Below are 17,104 nucleotides of genomic sequence, written 5' to 3' on the forward strand. Positions count from 1 at the left end.
AAGAGAGAGCGCCGCACGTTTAACTTGCATTTACTCCCAGGAAATTTAAGTTATAGCACAGAAACTTTGACTCAACAAAAATGTCCTGCATCAGAACAAAAGCAAATCTGGAACATTCTTTTATTGAATCTTTTGAAACATTTATGTGGCTGGCGCTGGAAACTATTTCCTGCCTTGAATACCACAGTGCTGTATGCAAACACTAGTTTACTGTGAGCTGTGATTCTTTGAGCCAATCCTTAAGTTTGCCATTGAGTTAATTATGTTTTTAACTTGACCCTTTCATGGTGCACTTAATGACTGTTAAAAAAAAGAGACAACAGACCCACTGTGGAGTCATTTGTGCTAAGCCCCACGTAAGCAAATCAGGAATTAATACCTAACTTAAGCAAAGTTTCACCTTATTCCAGGAATGTAACCTGAGTCAGTCAGCCTGGAATTACCTGGTCAACACCAGTGAGGTAATGTGCCCTTCCATACCCCATAGGAAGGTGAACTTACCTGAAACAATCCACTCTGCTAAAAACTCCCTTTTCCTGTCCTCCTTCTGACTATAACACCTTTTATTTTGTTTAGCTCTTCAGAGCTCCTTTCGATTTGGTAGATGGGCTGCTGCTCAATTAAGGAATTATTGAATAAACCAAATAGACCTCTAAATGTACTTAGTTGAATTTTATTTTGTGACTGTATGTACCACATGTTATGAAAAATATCTATATAGGCTCCATCTACCCTCTGTTGCAAAACATGGGACCACATAAGAGCTAACACTGTTTCTCAGTTTTACTTTTTGTTATTTTTTTATTGCAGTGTAGCAGACTAACAACGCTGTGATAATTTCAGGTGGGACGCAAAAGGACTCAGCCATACATACATATGTATCCACTCTTTCCCAAACTCCCCTCCCATCCCGGCTGCCACTAATATTGAGCAGAGTTCCATGTGCTATGGAAGGTCTTTGCTGGTTACCCATGTTAAATATAGCAGTGTGTACATGCCTATGCCAAACTCATTAACTACCCCTTCCCCAATCTTTCCCCCGAACAACCATAAGTTTCTTCTTTAAGTTTGTGAGTCTCTTTCTGTTCTGTAAGTACATTTGTATCATTTTTTTTTTTTTAGATTCCACATATAAGGGATATCATACAATATTTCTCCTTCTCTATCTGACTTACTTTACTCACTATGACAATCTCTAGGTCCATCCATGTTGCTGCACGTGACATTATTTCATTCCTTTTAATGGCTGAGTAATATTTCATTGTGCTGCTGCTGCTAAGTCACTTCAGTCATGTCCGACTCTGTGCGACCCCACAGACGGCAGTCCAGCAGGCTCCCCTGTCCCTGGGATTCTCCAGGAAAGGACACTGGAGTGGGTTGCCATTTCCTTCTCCAATGCATGAAAGTGAAGTAGCTCAGTCGTGTCCGACTCCTAGTGATCCCATGGACTGCAGCCTACCAGGCTCCTCCATCCATGGGATTTTCCAGGCAAGAGTACTGGAGTGGGGTGCCGTTGCCTTCTCCAGATATTTCATTGTATACATGTACAGTTATCCATTACTGTCAATAGACATTTAGGTTGCTTCCATTTCTTGGCTAGTGTATACAGTGCTGCAATGAACACAGGGTGCATGTACCCTTTCAGATTATATTTTGCTCCAGATATATCCCCAGGAGTGGGATTGCAGGGTCATGTGGTAGCTCTGTTTTTAGATTTTTAAGGAACCTCCATACTGTGCTACATAGTGGCAGTACCACTTCACATTCACACCAACAATGTAGGAGGGTTCCCTTCTCTCCACACCCTCTCCAGCATTTACTGTTTGTGGATGACCATTGTGGTTTGATGATGACCATTCTGGCTGGAAAATGGTCAGGGGAAGCCTGGCATGCTGCAGTCCATGGGGTCACAAAGAGTCGGACACGATGGAGTGACTAAACAACAACAAATTCTGGCTGGTGTGAGATGATATCTCACTGAAGTTTTGAATTGCTTTTGTCTAGTAATTAGTGATGTTGAACATCTTTTCATGCGCTTCTTGGTCATCGGTATATCTTCTTTTTGGAAATGTCTATTTAGGTCTTCTGCCCATTTTTAAACTGGATTATTTATTTTAATGCTGTTAAGTATCACGAGCTGTTGGTAAGTGTTGGAAACTAATTCCTTGTCAGTCACATTCTTAGCAAATATTTTTTCCCAGTATGTGTGCTGTCTTTTCGTTTTCTTTATTGTTTCCTTTGCTATGCAAAAGTTTTGCGTTTAAGTACATCTTATTTACATATTTTTGTTTGTATTTCCATTATTCTGGGAGACAGATTAAAAAAGATAGTGCTGTGATTTATATCAGAGTGCTCTGCCTATGTTTTCCTCTGGGAATGTTATAGTGTTCATTGTCATATTTAGATCTGGACTGGAAGAAACACAAGCTGGAATCAAGATTGCCGGGAGAAATATCAATAACTTCAGATATGCAGATGACACCACCCTTATGGCAGAAAGTGAAGAGGAACTCAAAAGCCTCTTGATGAAAGTGAAAGAGGAGAGTGAAAAAGTTGGCTTAAAGCTCAACATTCAGAAAACGAAGATCATGGTATCTGGTCCCATCATTTCATGGGAAATAGATGGGGAAACAGTGGAAACAGTGTCAGACTTTATTTTTCTGGGCTCCAAAATCACTGCAGATGGTGATTGTAGCCATTAAATTAAAAGACACTTACTCGATGGAAGGAAAGTTATGACCAACCTAGATAGCATATTCAAAAGCAGAGACATTACTTTGCCAACAAAGGTCCGTCTAGTCAAGGCTATGGTTTTTCCTGTGGTCATGTATGGATGTGAGAGTTGGACTGTGAAGAAGGCTGAGTGCCGAAGAATTGATGCTTTTGAACTGTGGTGTTGGAGAAGACTCTTGAGAGTCCCTTGGACTGCAAGGAGATCCAACCAGTCCATTCTGAAGGAGATCAGCCCTGGGATTTCTTTGGAAGGAATGATGCTAAAGCTGAAACTCCAGTACTGTGGCCACCTCATGCGAAGAGTTGACTCACTGGAAAAGACTCTGATGCTGGGAGGGATTGGGGGCAGGAGGAGAAGGGGACAACAGAGGATGACATGGCTGGATGGCATCACTGACTCGATGGACGTGAGTCTGGGTGAACTCTGGGAGTTGGTGATGGACAGGGAGGCCTGGCGTGCTGCGATTCATGGGGTCACAAAGAGTCAGACACGACTGAGCGACTGAACTGAACTGAACTGAAACCATTTTGAGCTTATTTTTCTGTATGGTGTCAAAGAATGATCTAATTTCACTTTTTAACATGTGGGCTTTGCTGGTGGCTCAGAAGGTAAAGAATTCACCTGCTATGTGGGAGACCTGGGTTCAGTCCCTGGGCGGAGAAGATCCCCTGGAGGAGGGCATGGCAACCCACTCCAGGACTTCCCTGGTAGCTCAGCTAGTAAAGAATCCACCTGCAAAACAGGAAACCCTGGTTGATTCCTAGATCAGGAAGATCCCCTGGAGAAGGGATAGGCTACCCACTGCAGTATTCTTGGGCTTCCCTGGTGGCTCAGGTAAAGAATCTGCCTGCAATGTGGGAGACCTGAGTTAGATCTCTAGGTTGGATCTCTGGAAAAGGGCATGTGAACCCACTCCAGTATTCTTGCCTGGAGAATCCCCATGGACAGAGGAGCCTGGTGAACTACAGTCCATGGGTTAGTAAAAGGTTGGACATAACTAAGCAACTAAACACACAGCACACGAATTTCATTTTTTACATGTCGCTGTCCAATTTTCCCAGTACCATTTGTTGAAGAGACCATCTTTCCAACATTATGTTGTCTTGCCTCTTTTGTCATAGATTAATTGACCAGAAGTGTGTGAGTTTATTTCTGCACTTTCAATCCTGTTCCATTAATGTTTCTATTTTTATTCTAGTCCTATCCTGTTTTGATTTGTAGTATAATCTGAAATCAGGGCACATGGTTCTTCGAGCTCTATTTTTCTTTCTCAAGATTGCTTTGGCCACTCTGGGTCTATTGCATCTCCATACAAATTTTAAGATTTTTTGTTCTACTTCTGTGAAAAATGCCACTGGTGATTTGATAGGGATTGCATTGAATCTGTATATTGCCTTGGGTAGTATGGTAGTTTTGCCAATATTGATTCTTCTAATCTACAAACATGTTATATCTTTCCATCTCTTTGTGTCTTTGATTTCTTTCATCAGCATCTTATAGTTTTCTGAGTATAGGTCTTTTGTCTCTTCAAATAAGCTTATTCCTAGGTATTTTATTCTTTTTGGTGTGATAATACATGGAATTGTTTCTTGAATTTCTCTTACTAATATTTCATTGTTAATGTATAGAAATGCAAGTGATTTTTGTGTATTAATTTTGTAACTTGCAAATCTTTCTTGTTGTTCAGTTGCTCAGTCGTATCTGACTCTTTACGACCCCATGGACTGCACTGCAGCCAGCTTCCCTGTCCCTCACTACCCCCCAGAGTTTGCTCAAATTCATGTCCATAGAGTCGGTGATGCCATCCAACCATTTCATCCTCTGTCATCCCCTTCTCCTCCCACCTTCAATCTTTCCCAACATCAGGGTCTTTTCAAATGAGTCAGCTCCTCGCATCAGGTGGCCAAAGTACTGGAGTTTCAGCTTCAACATCAGTCCTTCCAATGAATATTCAGGACTGATTTCCTTTAGGATGGACTGGTTGGATCTCCTTGCAGTCCAAGGGACTTCCAAGAGTCTTCTCCAACACCACAGTTCAAAAGCATTTATTCTTCAGTGCTCAGCCTTCTCTATGGTCCAACTCTCACATCCATAAATGCCTACTGGAAAACCATAGCTTTGACCATACGAACCTTTGTTGGCAAAGTGATGTCTCGTTAGTTTTGTAACCTGCAGATTACAAATTTGGTAGATTTTGTAATCTACCAAATTCATTGATGATTTCCAGTAGCTCTCTGGTAGCATCTTTAGGATCTTCTGTGTATAGCATCATGTCATCTGCAAGCAATGACTGTTTTACTTCTTCTTTCCCCATTTGGATTCCTTTTATTCTTTTTCTTCTCTGATTACCATGGATTGGACTTCCAAACTATGTTCGATAAAAGTGATGAGAGTGGGATTCTTGTCTTCTTCCTGATCTTTGAAGAAATACTTCCAGATTTTCACTGTTGACTATTATGTTAGTCTCTCTATGCCCACTTTCTAGAGACCTTTTAGTAAAAATGGGTGCTGAATTTTATCAAAATCTTTTTTGTATTAATTGAGATGATCATGCATTTTTTATTTTTCATTTATTGATGTGGTTTATCACATTGACTGTTATGTAGATCTTGAAAAATACTTGCATCCCTGGTATGAAGCCCATTTGATCAATGTGCATGATCTTTTTAATGTATTGTGGGATTCAGATTGTTAGTATTTTGTTGAGAATTTTTGCATCTATGGTCATCGGTGATATTGGCCTGTAATTTTCTTTTTTCATGGTATCTTTTTCTGATTTTGGTATCAGGGTGATGGTGGCCTCATAAAATGAGTTTGGAAATGTTCCTTCCTCTGCAAGTTTTTGGAACAGTTTCAGAAGGATAGGTATTAGCTCTTCCTAAATGTTTGATAGAATTTGACTGTGAAGCCATCAGGGCCTGGACTTTTGTTTGGTGGGAGTTTTTTATTCACAGCTGTAACTGGTCTGCCATATTTTCTGATTCTTCCTGATTCAGTCTTGGGAGACCATATCTTTCTAAGAACATGTCCATTTCTTCAAGGTCATCCATTTTATTAGCATGTAGTTGCTCATAGTAGTCTTTTATGATCCTTTGTATTTCTGTGGAGTCAGTTGTAATTTTTTTCACTACTAATTTTATTGATTTGAGTCTTCTCCCTTTTTTTTTCTCTTGATGAGTCTGGCTAAAGGTTTATCAATTTTGCTTTTCAAGGAACCATCTCTTAGTTTCATCAATATTTACAATTATTTTCTCTGTCTCTATTTCATTAATTTCTGCTCTGATCTTTATGATTTATTTCCTTCTACTTAACTTCAGGTTTTATTTGTTCTTTCTCTAGTTATTTTAAGTGTAAGGTTAGGCTTTTTTTCTTGTTTCTTGAGGTAAGAGTGGTAGGAGTATATTGCTATAAACTTCTTTCTTAGAACTGCTTTTGCAGCATCCCATAGATTTTGGGAGAATCCCAGGGATGGGGGAGCCTGGTGGGCCGCCATCTATGGGGTCGCACAGAGTCGGACACGACTGAAGCGACTTAGCAGCAGCATAGGTTTTGGAAGGTTTAACTTTCGCTTTTATTGTCTCTAGTTTTTAAATTTCTTCTTTGATTTCTTCAGTGATCCATTGGTTATTTAGTAGCATATTGTTTAGCTGCCATGTTTGTGTTTTTTTTAATTGGAGGACAATTGCTTTATAATATTGTGTTGGTTTCTGCCACACATCAACATGAATCAGCCACAGGTATACACATGTCCCCTCCCTCCTGAGCCCCCTTCCCATCTTCCACCCCATCCCACCCCTCTGGTTTGTCACAGAGCACTTCGTTGAGCTCCCCGTGTCACACGGCAAATCCCCACTGGCCCTCTGTTTGCACTGGTAATGTGTATATGTACATGCTCTTCTCTCAGTTTGTCCCCTCCTCTAGTCCACAAGTCTTTTCTCTGTGTCTGCATCTCCACTGCTGCTCTGCAAATGGGTTCTGTTTTGAGGTGCTCCTATGTTGGGTGTATATATATTTATAATTGTTTTATCTTTTTCTTGGATTGAATTATTGATCATTATGTAGTGTCCTCCTTGTTTCTTACAACAGCCTTTGCTTTAAAGCCTATTTTTTCTGATATGAGTATTGCTGCTCCAGTTTTATTACAATTTCCACGTGCATAGAATACATTCTCCCATTCCTTTACTCTCAGTCTGTGAGTGTCCCTAGGTCTGCAGTGGGTCTTCTATAGACAGCATACATATGGGTCTTTTTTTAATCCACCCAGCAAACCCATTGCCTTTGGTTGGCGCATCTAATCCATTTACATTTAAGATAAGTATCAACATGTATGATCTTATTACCATTTTCTTAATTGTTCTGGGTTTGTATGTGTAGATCTTTTCCTTCTCTTAAGTTTGTGCCTAGAGTACCTTTAGCATTTGTTGTAAAGCTGATTTGGTGCTAGTGAATTCTCTTAATTTTTGTTTGTCTGTAAAACTTTTGATTTCTCCATCAAATCTGAACAAAGTCATGCTGGGTAGAGTATTCTTGGTTGTAAGTTCTTCCCTTTCATCATCTTAAATACATTGTTCCATTCCTTTCTGACTTGTAGAATTTTGGTTGAGAAATCAGCTGATAATACATAAAACATACAAGGGTATACGTCATTCTTCCCTTGTTGCTTTTAACATTTTATGTTTGTCTCAAATTTTTGTCAGTTTTGATTGCTATGTGTCTCGGTGTATTCCTCCTTGGGTTTATCCTCACTAGGACTCTCTGCACTTCAAGGATTTGGTTGATTATTTCCTTTCCCATGTTAGGGAAGTTTTCAACCATTATCTCTTCAAATATTTTTTCAGGTGCTTTCTCTCTCTCTTCCCCTTCTGGCACCCTTATAATTTGAATGCTGCTGCATTTAATGTTGTCTCAGAAGTCTCTTAGGCTGTCTTCATTTCTTTTCATTCTTTTTTCTATATTCTGCTTTGCTGCAGTGATTTCCACCATTTTGTCTTCCAGGTCACTTATCCATTCTTCTTCTTCCTCGGTTATTCTGCTATTGATTCCTTCTAGTGGATTTTTCATCTCCATTTCTTTGTCTTTTAGCTCTTCTAGGTCTTTGGTAAACATTTCTTGCATCTTCTCCATTCTTTTCCCAGGATCTCGGATCATCTTTACTATCATTCTGAACTCTTTTTTCGGAAGCTTGCCCTCTCCACTTCATTTAATTGTTCTTTTAGTTTGATTTTATCTTGTTCCTTCACCTGGAACATATCCTCTGGCTTTTCATTTTGATTAACTTTCTGTGGTTGTGGTTTTTGTTCTTGAAGTTGTGGGATTGTAGTTCTTCCTGCTTCTTCTGTCTGCCCTCTGGTGGATGAAGCTACGAGGCTTGTGCAACTTCTGTTTCTCAGTTTTAAACAACTGTTTAAAATATTTTTTCCAACTAATACCCATTGTCTTTTTTTTTTGAAGACCACTTGAGCCAAAGTATCATTGTTTATTTATCCCTGATGATGCTATGTGACACTTACCTCCTCTCTTTAAAAAAAAATCGCTCTGGGGCAACAGTAGAAGAAAAGGGGGAAATAATTTACATTGATGTAATACTGAGCATGTAAACTGAATGCTCAGCACTTTCACAGTAGCAGTTTTATTAAATTCTCCCCACAATCCCCAGATCAAGTACCATGAGTGTAATGTATAGAGAAGAAAACATTCTTAAAAATGTATCTTAATCACAAAGTGATGGTAGAGCTGGGATTCAACCTTAGCTCCATCTCTTATCAATGCCATACTTTTTCTATGATTCTTTAAGAAGATGAGTTTGTAAAAGTCACTCAAAATAAAGGATAACTAGACTAGATGAAGGAGAGGCAAGGTATTTTTTGCCCATTCCCTCAAGTTTAACCCTAAGTCAAACTGATTTGTACCATTACAAGCCCTAAGACATATACATAAAAGTGTTTCAAATTATAAGAAATTTTGTTTCATGAAAATCAAGCTTGCCTAATTATTAATAATGATAAATTAACCTATAGGAATAAAAAAAACAATAAACTGAATTTGAAGGTAAAGTACAGAACCCTTCAGAAAACACAAGATGATTCCAATAATCACTATTGGCCTATGTCTGGAAGACAAAAATATAGAGAAGCCAACAACTCTAATTTTGCCCCAAATCTATAAACATTGGTATATAGCACAGCCCATTAAAAGAGAATAATTCATAAGACATCCTCTTTCTCCCCTAAGATGATGTTGCTTTCTTTCAGGCTATATTTGGAAAAATATTTTGTATTTTCAGGGCGAACACATCTTCCTTTTGTTAATCTTCTCTTCATGTCCAAAGGAAGGCTTTAAGACAGGTGGGAAACATGCTCTCTTTTCTATTTCCACTCTCTTTCACCAGTGCACACCATTCATGTCTATATGTTTGCTATTTCAGATGATGCTTGTGTATTTTTACTATATTTTAAGTGAAATAAAAATAGTCATAGGAATGTGTGAGTGGAAGAGGGAAGACTAGAGCATGACTCTGATTTGGAAATTCAGTGTTCTGCTTTCTTTTTCAAATGATGTGCATTAATAATCTCCAAATCTTTTACTTGAAGCACTACTGTAAAAAATAGTTATCAACTTTTCAAATAATAGATACACACTTTAAGAAGTTATTTTTCTTTATTGTGAACTGCTTCTATCACTGTAAAATAGAAATTAACTAGAATTTTGTACCACATATAGCCTTTGAAAGAAATAAAATTCATACCCACCTACTCCCCATTTGCTTCCTCCATCAACAAACAAACAAAAGGAAAGAGAGAAAGAAAAAAGACTACGTTACCCTTTTGGAATATGACCAACTACTTCTAATCCGTATGTGTTTTCCATATTGGTACAATAACAAGTAAAAGATGCAGCAATCATCTGTGTGGTTCCATATGAAAAAGAGAAAAATAAAATTATTCCTGTCTCTCAAACATCTTAAAACTATTTTTAAAAGCAAACATTATTCATGTGCTCCATGATTATCAAGAGTAATATAGCAGTTGCACAGATTTTTAAAAACTAAGAAAATATGTAAATTAAAAAATCCCTCTGAGATTTGAGAGCCCTTAATCTGCAGTCTCAAAAATTAAATGGCGTTACAATAATACAACTTTTATTATATCCTTTCCAATTAAAGCAACCCAATTATGTCTGATTCTGAGGGGGTGCAAAATAAAGAATATATGAATGTGTGTTTGTGTGTGTGTGTGTGTGTGTGCACAGATACCACAATCCTACCTAAATACTTGTCTCTCAAGATATGAAAGAATGTTTTAACACAGAACATTTTCCTTTCATTGGAGTAGTCACCAAAGAGTTTAAGATGCTGCATCAATATTCCTAATGTAGGTTAGTAATTAATGATTTAAAGTCTCCTTGAATAATCTTGAATTTTGAGCTTCTGCTATTTCTTGGAGAAAAATATGCTAGTTAATAATGTGTTGAACCCAATATTTTTTGAATTACCTCCCTGGAGTTTCAGGAGCCTGACCCTCTATTGTATGACATACGGCAAGCAAGGCCATGCATTCTCTGCAAGTATCCATGGTCCCCTTTAAAATCTCTGTTCAGAATTCTGTTCAGGACTTGTTCTCACCAGTCATATTACCTAATGTTTTCCATCCATTTTCACATTCTCTTCATTCTTTTGATTATTTAATAGGTACTGGAAATTTCGCATGGTTATCTATCAGTTTGATATGTTTAATCATTTCTATACTATGCTTTTTTGTTAAAAAGAAACACACTAATTACCTAAAGTATAAATTTACCATATACATGGTCAGAAAAAAGGTATTAAAAAAAACACACACTAGCAAAATAAGGAATATCTAACAATGTCCAATAATATTACTTTGTAGGGATTTTTACTGTATATTTCTCTTCTCTGTGATGATATTTAACTGAATTTATAAGATTTCTTAAAACATTAAATAGACTTAAAAAACAAAGGTGACTTGAGAATTTTTTTAAAGGCAATAAAACTCAACAGGTGATAGTTTCAAACTTTATAAATATTATGACATAACTGTACTTTCTAAATACAGTAGTAGTAAAAAACTCAGGCTATTAGGTTGGAATCAGAAGTATTCAAAAATTTCTGATTTCAAAAATCAGAATGTATTCAAAAAATTCTAAGCCAGTTAATACATTTTAATTGCTAATAATTTTCATGAAATATTTACATCATCAGAAAATACTGTGAGCTGTAAAAGAAAATATACCATAGCCACAAGATGCTGAATCTTTATTGAAAATGGAAGAATGCATGGTGTTCAATACACATAGCCAATATTAAAATTAAGTAACTTAAGTCACTAACTTTGTCTTTCAGACAGTGCTTTAGAAGGTTCTAACCTGCCATCTTCCAACTGTAACTCTTCTCATAAAATGGGAGTTTTGTGGGGACAAAGGGAGGTACCTAACTCAAACCTCATATTTCTGGATCATACACTGAATTCCCAGGAATCTATAATTTCCTGCCAAAGTCTGCTTCCAGATACCTTCCCCAGGTCTCCCCCTCCAGCATGGTCCAAGGAAAGGCCAAGGGACAGTTGTGTGGGTGAAAAGTGGAGATGTGCTTGGAGTTTGGGTGCTGGGGCAAAAGTATCCATGTATATACCCATGAATCCCATTGTAGGTGACATGATGCTGTGAAAGTGCTGCACTCACACGCTAGCAAAGTAATGCTCAAAATTCTTCAAGCCAGGCTTCAACAATACATGAACTGTGAACTTCCAGATGTTCAATCTGGATTTAGAAAAGGCAGAGGAACCAGAAATCAAACTGCTGACATCTATTCGATCATCGAAAAAGCAAGAGAGTTCCAGAAAAACATCTACTTCTGCTTTATTGACTTTGTCAAAGCCTTTAACTGTGTGGATCACAACAAACTGTGGAAAATTCTGAAAGAGATGGGAATACCAGACCAGCTGACCTGCCTCTTGAGAAATCTGTATGCAGGTCAAGAAGCAACAGATAAAACTGGACATGGAACAACAGACTGGTTCCAAATAGGAAAAGGAGTACGTCAAGGCAGTATATTGTCACCCTGACTATTTAACTTATATGCAGAGTACATCATGAGAAACTCTGGGCTGGAGGAAGTACATGCTGGAATCAAGATTGCTGAAATATCAATAACCTCAGATATGCAGATTACACCACCCTTATGGCAGAAAGTGAAGAACTAAAGATCCCCTTGAAAGTGAAAGAGGAGAGTGAAAAAGTTGGCTTAAAGTTCAACATTCAGAAAATGAAGATCATGGCATCTGGTCCCATCACTTCATGGGAAATAGATGGGGAAACAGTGGAAATAGTAGCTGACTTTATTTTTCTGGGCTCCAAAATCACTGCAGATGGTGAGTGCAGCCATGAAATTAAAAGATGCTTACTCCTTGGAAGGAAAGTTATGACCAATCTAGAGAGCATATTAAAAAGCAAAGACATTACTTTGCCAACAAAGGTCCATCTAGTCAAAGCTATGGTTTTTCCAGTAGTCATCCATGGATGTGAAAGTTGGACTATAAAGAAAGCTGAGCACTGAAGAATTGATGCTTTTGAACTGTGGTGCTGGAGAAGACTCTTGAGAGTCCCTGGGACTGCAAGGAGATCCAACCAGTACATCCTAAAGGAAATCAGTCCTGAATATTCATTGGAAGAACTGATGTTGAAGCTGAAACTCCAATAGTTTGGCCATCTGATGCAAAGAACTGACTCATTAGAAAAGACCCTGATGCTGGGAAAGATTGAAGGTGGGAGGAGAAGGGGACGACAGAAGATGAGATGGTTGGACAACATCACCAACTCGATGGACGTGAGTTTGAGTAAACACCATTAGTTGGTGATGGACAGGGAGGCCTGGTGTGCTGCAGTCCATGGGGTCACAAAGAGTTGGACACAACTGAGCAACTGAACTGAGCCTTATGTTCATATAAATAAAACCTATACTATTTCAATAGTATGAAGTAATATTTCAATAGGTGAAATTATTTAGACACTACTTATCACCAATAAAAAGAAACTAAAGCCAATTAATAGTAAGTAAATTAGAAGACTGGTTTGCTTAACATTTCATTTTCAATGTAATGCTTTGTTTAGTTAAGAGTTCCCAACAGAAAGTCAAACCAGGGCTCTGTAACAACCTAGAAGGGTAGGAAAGAGTGGGAGGTGGGAGGGAGTTTAAAGAGGGAGGGGACATATGTATACCTATGGCTGATTCATGTTGATGTATGGCAGAAGTCAAACCCATATTGTACAGCAATCATCAATCAAGCAAAAATAAATAAATGCAATTTTTTTTAAAAAAGAGTTCCCATTAGAGGCTCTTAAAATTTCAAAATGTATTTTTTAATTTCATGAGCCTTAGGAGTAAAGTACAATTTGTTGCTTTGCCAAGTACAGCAACAAAAATATCTTAGAGAATCAGCCTTGGCCACTGAAAATTATGAGAATATCCTTTCAACGAAGAAAAATTAGGTCAGTAAATATAATAAATCTATCAACCATTAATGGACATTTATTGATTGATAATACTTTATGCAGCATATAGATGCCATATCAAAAAGATGTGGTTTCACTTTTTATTGCTTTTGGAGAATCATGCCAGAGATCTTTTGAGTCTCATCCTTAGAAATGTCTCCATATTTAAAATTTTAGGCTATATGTTCTCTTATTTATCTGAAAATATACAAGCATATGAGAAATTCTGCAAAAATTAGAAACATGTGTGCCTCTTTTAAATTATTGACTCAAAATATTTCCTGTCTTTACATGAATGTATAGCCAAATTAGTCCTGCTTTAATGAGAGACAGGACTAACTATGGGTTCCTATGGACAATAAGGTGCGCCTTTGTACATTATCCACAGCAGTTGCAAACATTGCAGAGAAGAAAGTTAAACGTTCATTTTGTACTTACCAAAACTAAGTCAACAGGAAGAACAATTTTAATTTTCCTCTTAAACTGTTCATTCAGCTCTTTAACCAGTACAAGCACCACAATGCTTAGCAAGGATAAGAGCAGTGCTTCCAGTCGCACAGACTTGATGTTCTTAAAGATATATGCATAGATCTACAGTAATCAGGAAAAACACAAACAAATTTCAGGGTCATTCACAAAATACCAAAATTAAAACCTGGCCCCAGATGAACTCTGTGATGTCTTGCAAAAAAAACAGCTGAAAGGAAGAGGAGTGAAACAGTGGGGTGTAGAAGGGTATATCAGTCAGGGCTGATACAGATAAGGCTATGATTCATTTGCATATACAGAATTGCTTTCCCCTTGATTCGTCCACCAAACTCAGTGTTTATTCCTTCCTATATAAGGACAATACAACACTTCCAGCTCCTTCTCAGTCACTTAAATGGGCAGAGATCTAAAACTTATGCAGATTCACTATTAAGAGCAAATAAGGGCTCTCAATAACTATAGGCTCTGTTAAGGGTTTCCCTCGTGGCTCAGCAGTAAAGAATCTGCTTTATTCTTACCTAGAGACACTCGCTCCTTGGAAGAAAAGCTATGACCAACCTAGATAGCATATTAAAAAGCAGAGACATTACTTTGCTGACAAAGGCCCGTCTAGTCAAAGCTATGGTTTTTCCAGTAGTCATGTATGGATGTGAGAGTTGGACTATAAAGAAAGCAGAGCACTGAAGAATTGATGCTTTTGAACTGTGGTGTTGGAGAAGACTCTTGAGAGTCCCTTGGACTGCAAGGAGATCCAACCAGTCCATCCTAAAGGAGATCAGTCCTGGATGTCCATTGGAAGGACTGATGTTGAAGCTGAAACTCTAATACTTTGGCCACCTGATGCGAAGAACTGACTCATTTGAAAAGACCCTGATACTGGGAAAGATTGAGGGCAGGAGGAGAAGGGGACAACAGAAGATGAGATGGTTGGATGGCATCACCAACTCAATGGACATGGGTTTGGGTAGGCTCTAGGAGTTGGTGTTGAACAGGGAGGCCTGGTGTGCTGCGGTTCATGGGGTCACAAAAAGTCAGACACAACTCAGTGACTGAACTGAACTGAACTGAGACCTCAGAGAAGCAAAGATAGTTCATGTATGTATGGAAAAATAAGTAAACTATTTCATCAGAACCAAGCCAATCTGTTTTTTAAAATATGAGTTTAGCTCACTTTGAGACTATAATACTAGTAATTCTTTGCTGCTAAGTCACTTCAGTCGTGTCCGACTCTGTGTGACCCCATAGACGGCAGCCCACCAGGTTCCCCTGTCCCTGGGATTCTCCAGGCAAGAACACTGGAGTGGGTTGCCATTTCCTTCTCCAATGCATGAAAATGAAAAGTGAAAGTGAAGTCGCTCAGTCGTGTCCGACTCTTCACGACCCCATGGACTGCAGCCTACCAGGCTCTTCCGTCCATGGGATTTTCCAGGCAAGAGTACTGGAGTGGGGTGCCATCGCCTTCTCCGAGTAATTCTTTAAATTGTCCATTTAATATAATTTGGCATGAAATAAAAAATACATTGGTACACATAAACAAATCAATTTTGAGATATTTCAAAGAATGAAATAGCCTATCAATCATATATATATATATATAATTTTTCATTATTTTCTTTAGTGAGAAGATTTTTCTGAAGCACTTAACAGATATTTACATACACAAACACATTTATACATATACATTACTTTATAATGTGTTTTTATATGATCTTGTCATTCTTAATACTTTTTTTTTTTCAATGATGGAGTCTCAAGTCCTAAAATAGTGTCTGGCAGATATCAGGCACTCTATAAATATTACTGAACTAATAAAAGCTTTCACTTAATATGGTAATAGTAACAAATGTAAATAGGAATAGCTTTTACCCTGAATAAGCATAATAACATGGAGAGAAAGAACTCATATTCCTCTTTTCTCACTACGAACACTTGTTGTTGTTCAGTCCCTAAGTCATGTCCAACTCTTCGTGACCCCATGGACTGCAGTATGCCAGGCTTCCCTGTTCTTCTCTATCTCTTGGAGTTTGCTCAAAGTCATGTCCATTGGGTCGGTGATGCCATCCAACCAGATGGGCCTTTAAAAAGGTAATTAAGTTAAAATGATCCCTTTAGGGTGGGCCCCTATCCAATCTGACCAGTGTCTTTATAAAAAGAAGAGATGAAGACAGACAGAAAGACACCAGGAATGCACATGCACAGAGGTCCTACCATGTGAACAGGCAGGAGGATGCTGATACACAAGTGAAAAAGAGAGGCTTCAGAGCAAACTAGTCTGAGACACCTGGACCTTTCACTTCCAGCCTTCAGAACTGGGAGAACATACACTTCTATTTTTTAAGTCACCCAGTTTGTCATGGCAGCCCTAGCAATACAGAAGACAAAGGGACTCACAGTATTTATCTTTGGAATTCCCTATATGGCTTCCCTGATAGCTCAGTAGGTAAAGAATCTGCCTGCAATGTGGGAGACCCCACTTCAATTCCTGAGTCGGGAAGCTTCAATGGAGAAGGGGTAGGCTACCCACTCCAGTATTCTTGGGCTTCCCTTGTGGCTCAGCTGGTAAAGAATCCACCTGTAATGCGGGAGACCTGGGTTCCATCCCTGGGTTAAGAAGATCCCCTGAAGAAGAGAAAGGCTACTCACTCCAGTATTCTGGCCTGGAGAATTCCATGGACAGTCCGCGGGGTCGCAAAGAGTCAGACACGAATGAGCAACTTTCACTTTCACTTCCCTATGCCCTAATAAATTCCTTTCTCTTCAAGTTAACCAAGATAAAAGTATTTTAAAACAAAAAATGAAACAGAAAGCTTTTAGTAATAGTGACCAAACAATGACTACCATTAAGAGGGACTTCCCTGGTGGCGCCGTGGATAAGAATCCACATGCCAGTACAGAGGACACAGGTTCCATCTCTAGTCCAGAAGGATTCCGCAGGCTGTGGAGCAGCTGGGGCCATGTGCCAGAACTACTGAGGCCCCGCGCCTGGAGCCTGTGCTCTGCAACAAGAGAAGCCACTGCAATAGGAAGTCGGAGCACTGCAAGAGAGAGTAGCCCCGCTTGCAACTAGAGAGAGCCCGTGCAAAGCAAGGAAGACCCAGCACAGCCATAAACGAGTAAATCAATAATTTCTTTAAACAACAATTTTGTACCATTAAGAGAAACAGACAACTGACGAAATATCTATCACAGACAAATAAGGTGGCAAATAGCTCTGGTAAGGATTTCAGCTATAGTGCCTAACAAAGGCAGTATTTAGAAGTCATTTGTCAGAGCTAGAAGGACCTTAGAAATCAACCAGTTGAATGTAACTCATTCTTGTTGTTATTGTTCTGTCGGTCAGTCCTGTCCAACTCTTTGCAACCCCATGGACTGCAG

At 38.6% G+C, this 17,104-nt stretch overlaps 1 protein-coding gene across 1 annotated transcript in view; it reads right to left on the bottom strand.

Annotated features, from left to right (window-relative positions):
* SLC26A7 (solute carrier family 26 member 7) overlaps positions 1 to 17,104 on the bottom strand; it is a 187,033-nt gene that overhangs the window by 73,528 nt on the left and 96,401 nt on the right. Inside the window, exons 6-7 of the mRNA XM_055546398.1 lie at positions 13,679 to 13,831; positions 9,555 to 9,637 (exon numbers count right to left, since the gene is read on the bottom strand). Coding sequence (XP_055402373.1) covers positions 9,555 to 9,637; positions 13,679 to 13,831 — 236 coding nt within the window. The remainder of the gene's footprint in view (positions 1 to 9,554; positions 9,638 to 13,678; positions 13,832 to 17,104) is intronic.

Source organism: Bubalus kerabau, chromosome 14 (genome assembly GCF_029407905.1).
Source record: "Bubalus kerabau isolate K-KA32 ecotype Philippines breed swamp buffalo chromosome 14, PCC_UOA_SB_1v2, whole genome shotgun sequence".
Lineage (NCBI taxonomy): Eukaryota > Metazoa > Chordata > Mammalia > Artiodactyla > Bovidae > Bubalus > Bubalus kerabau.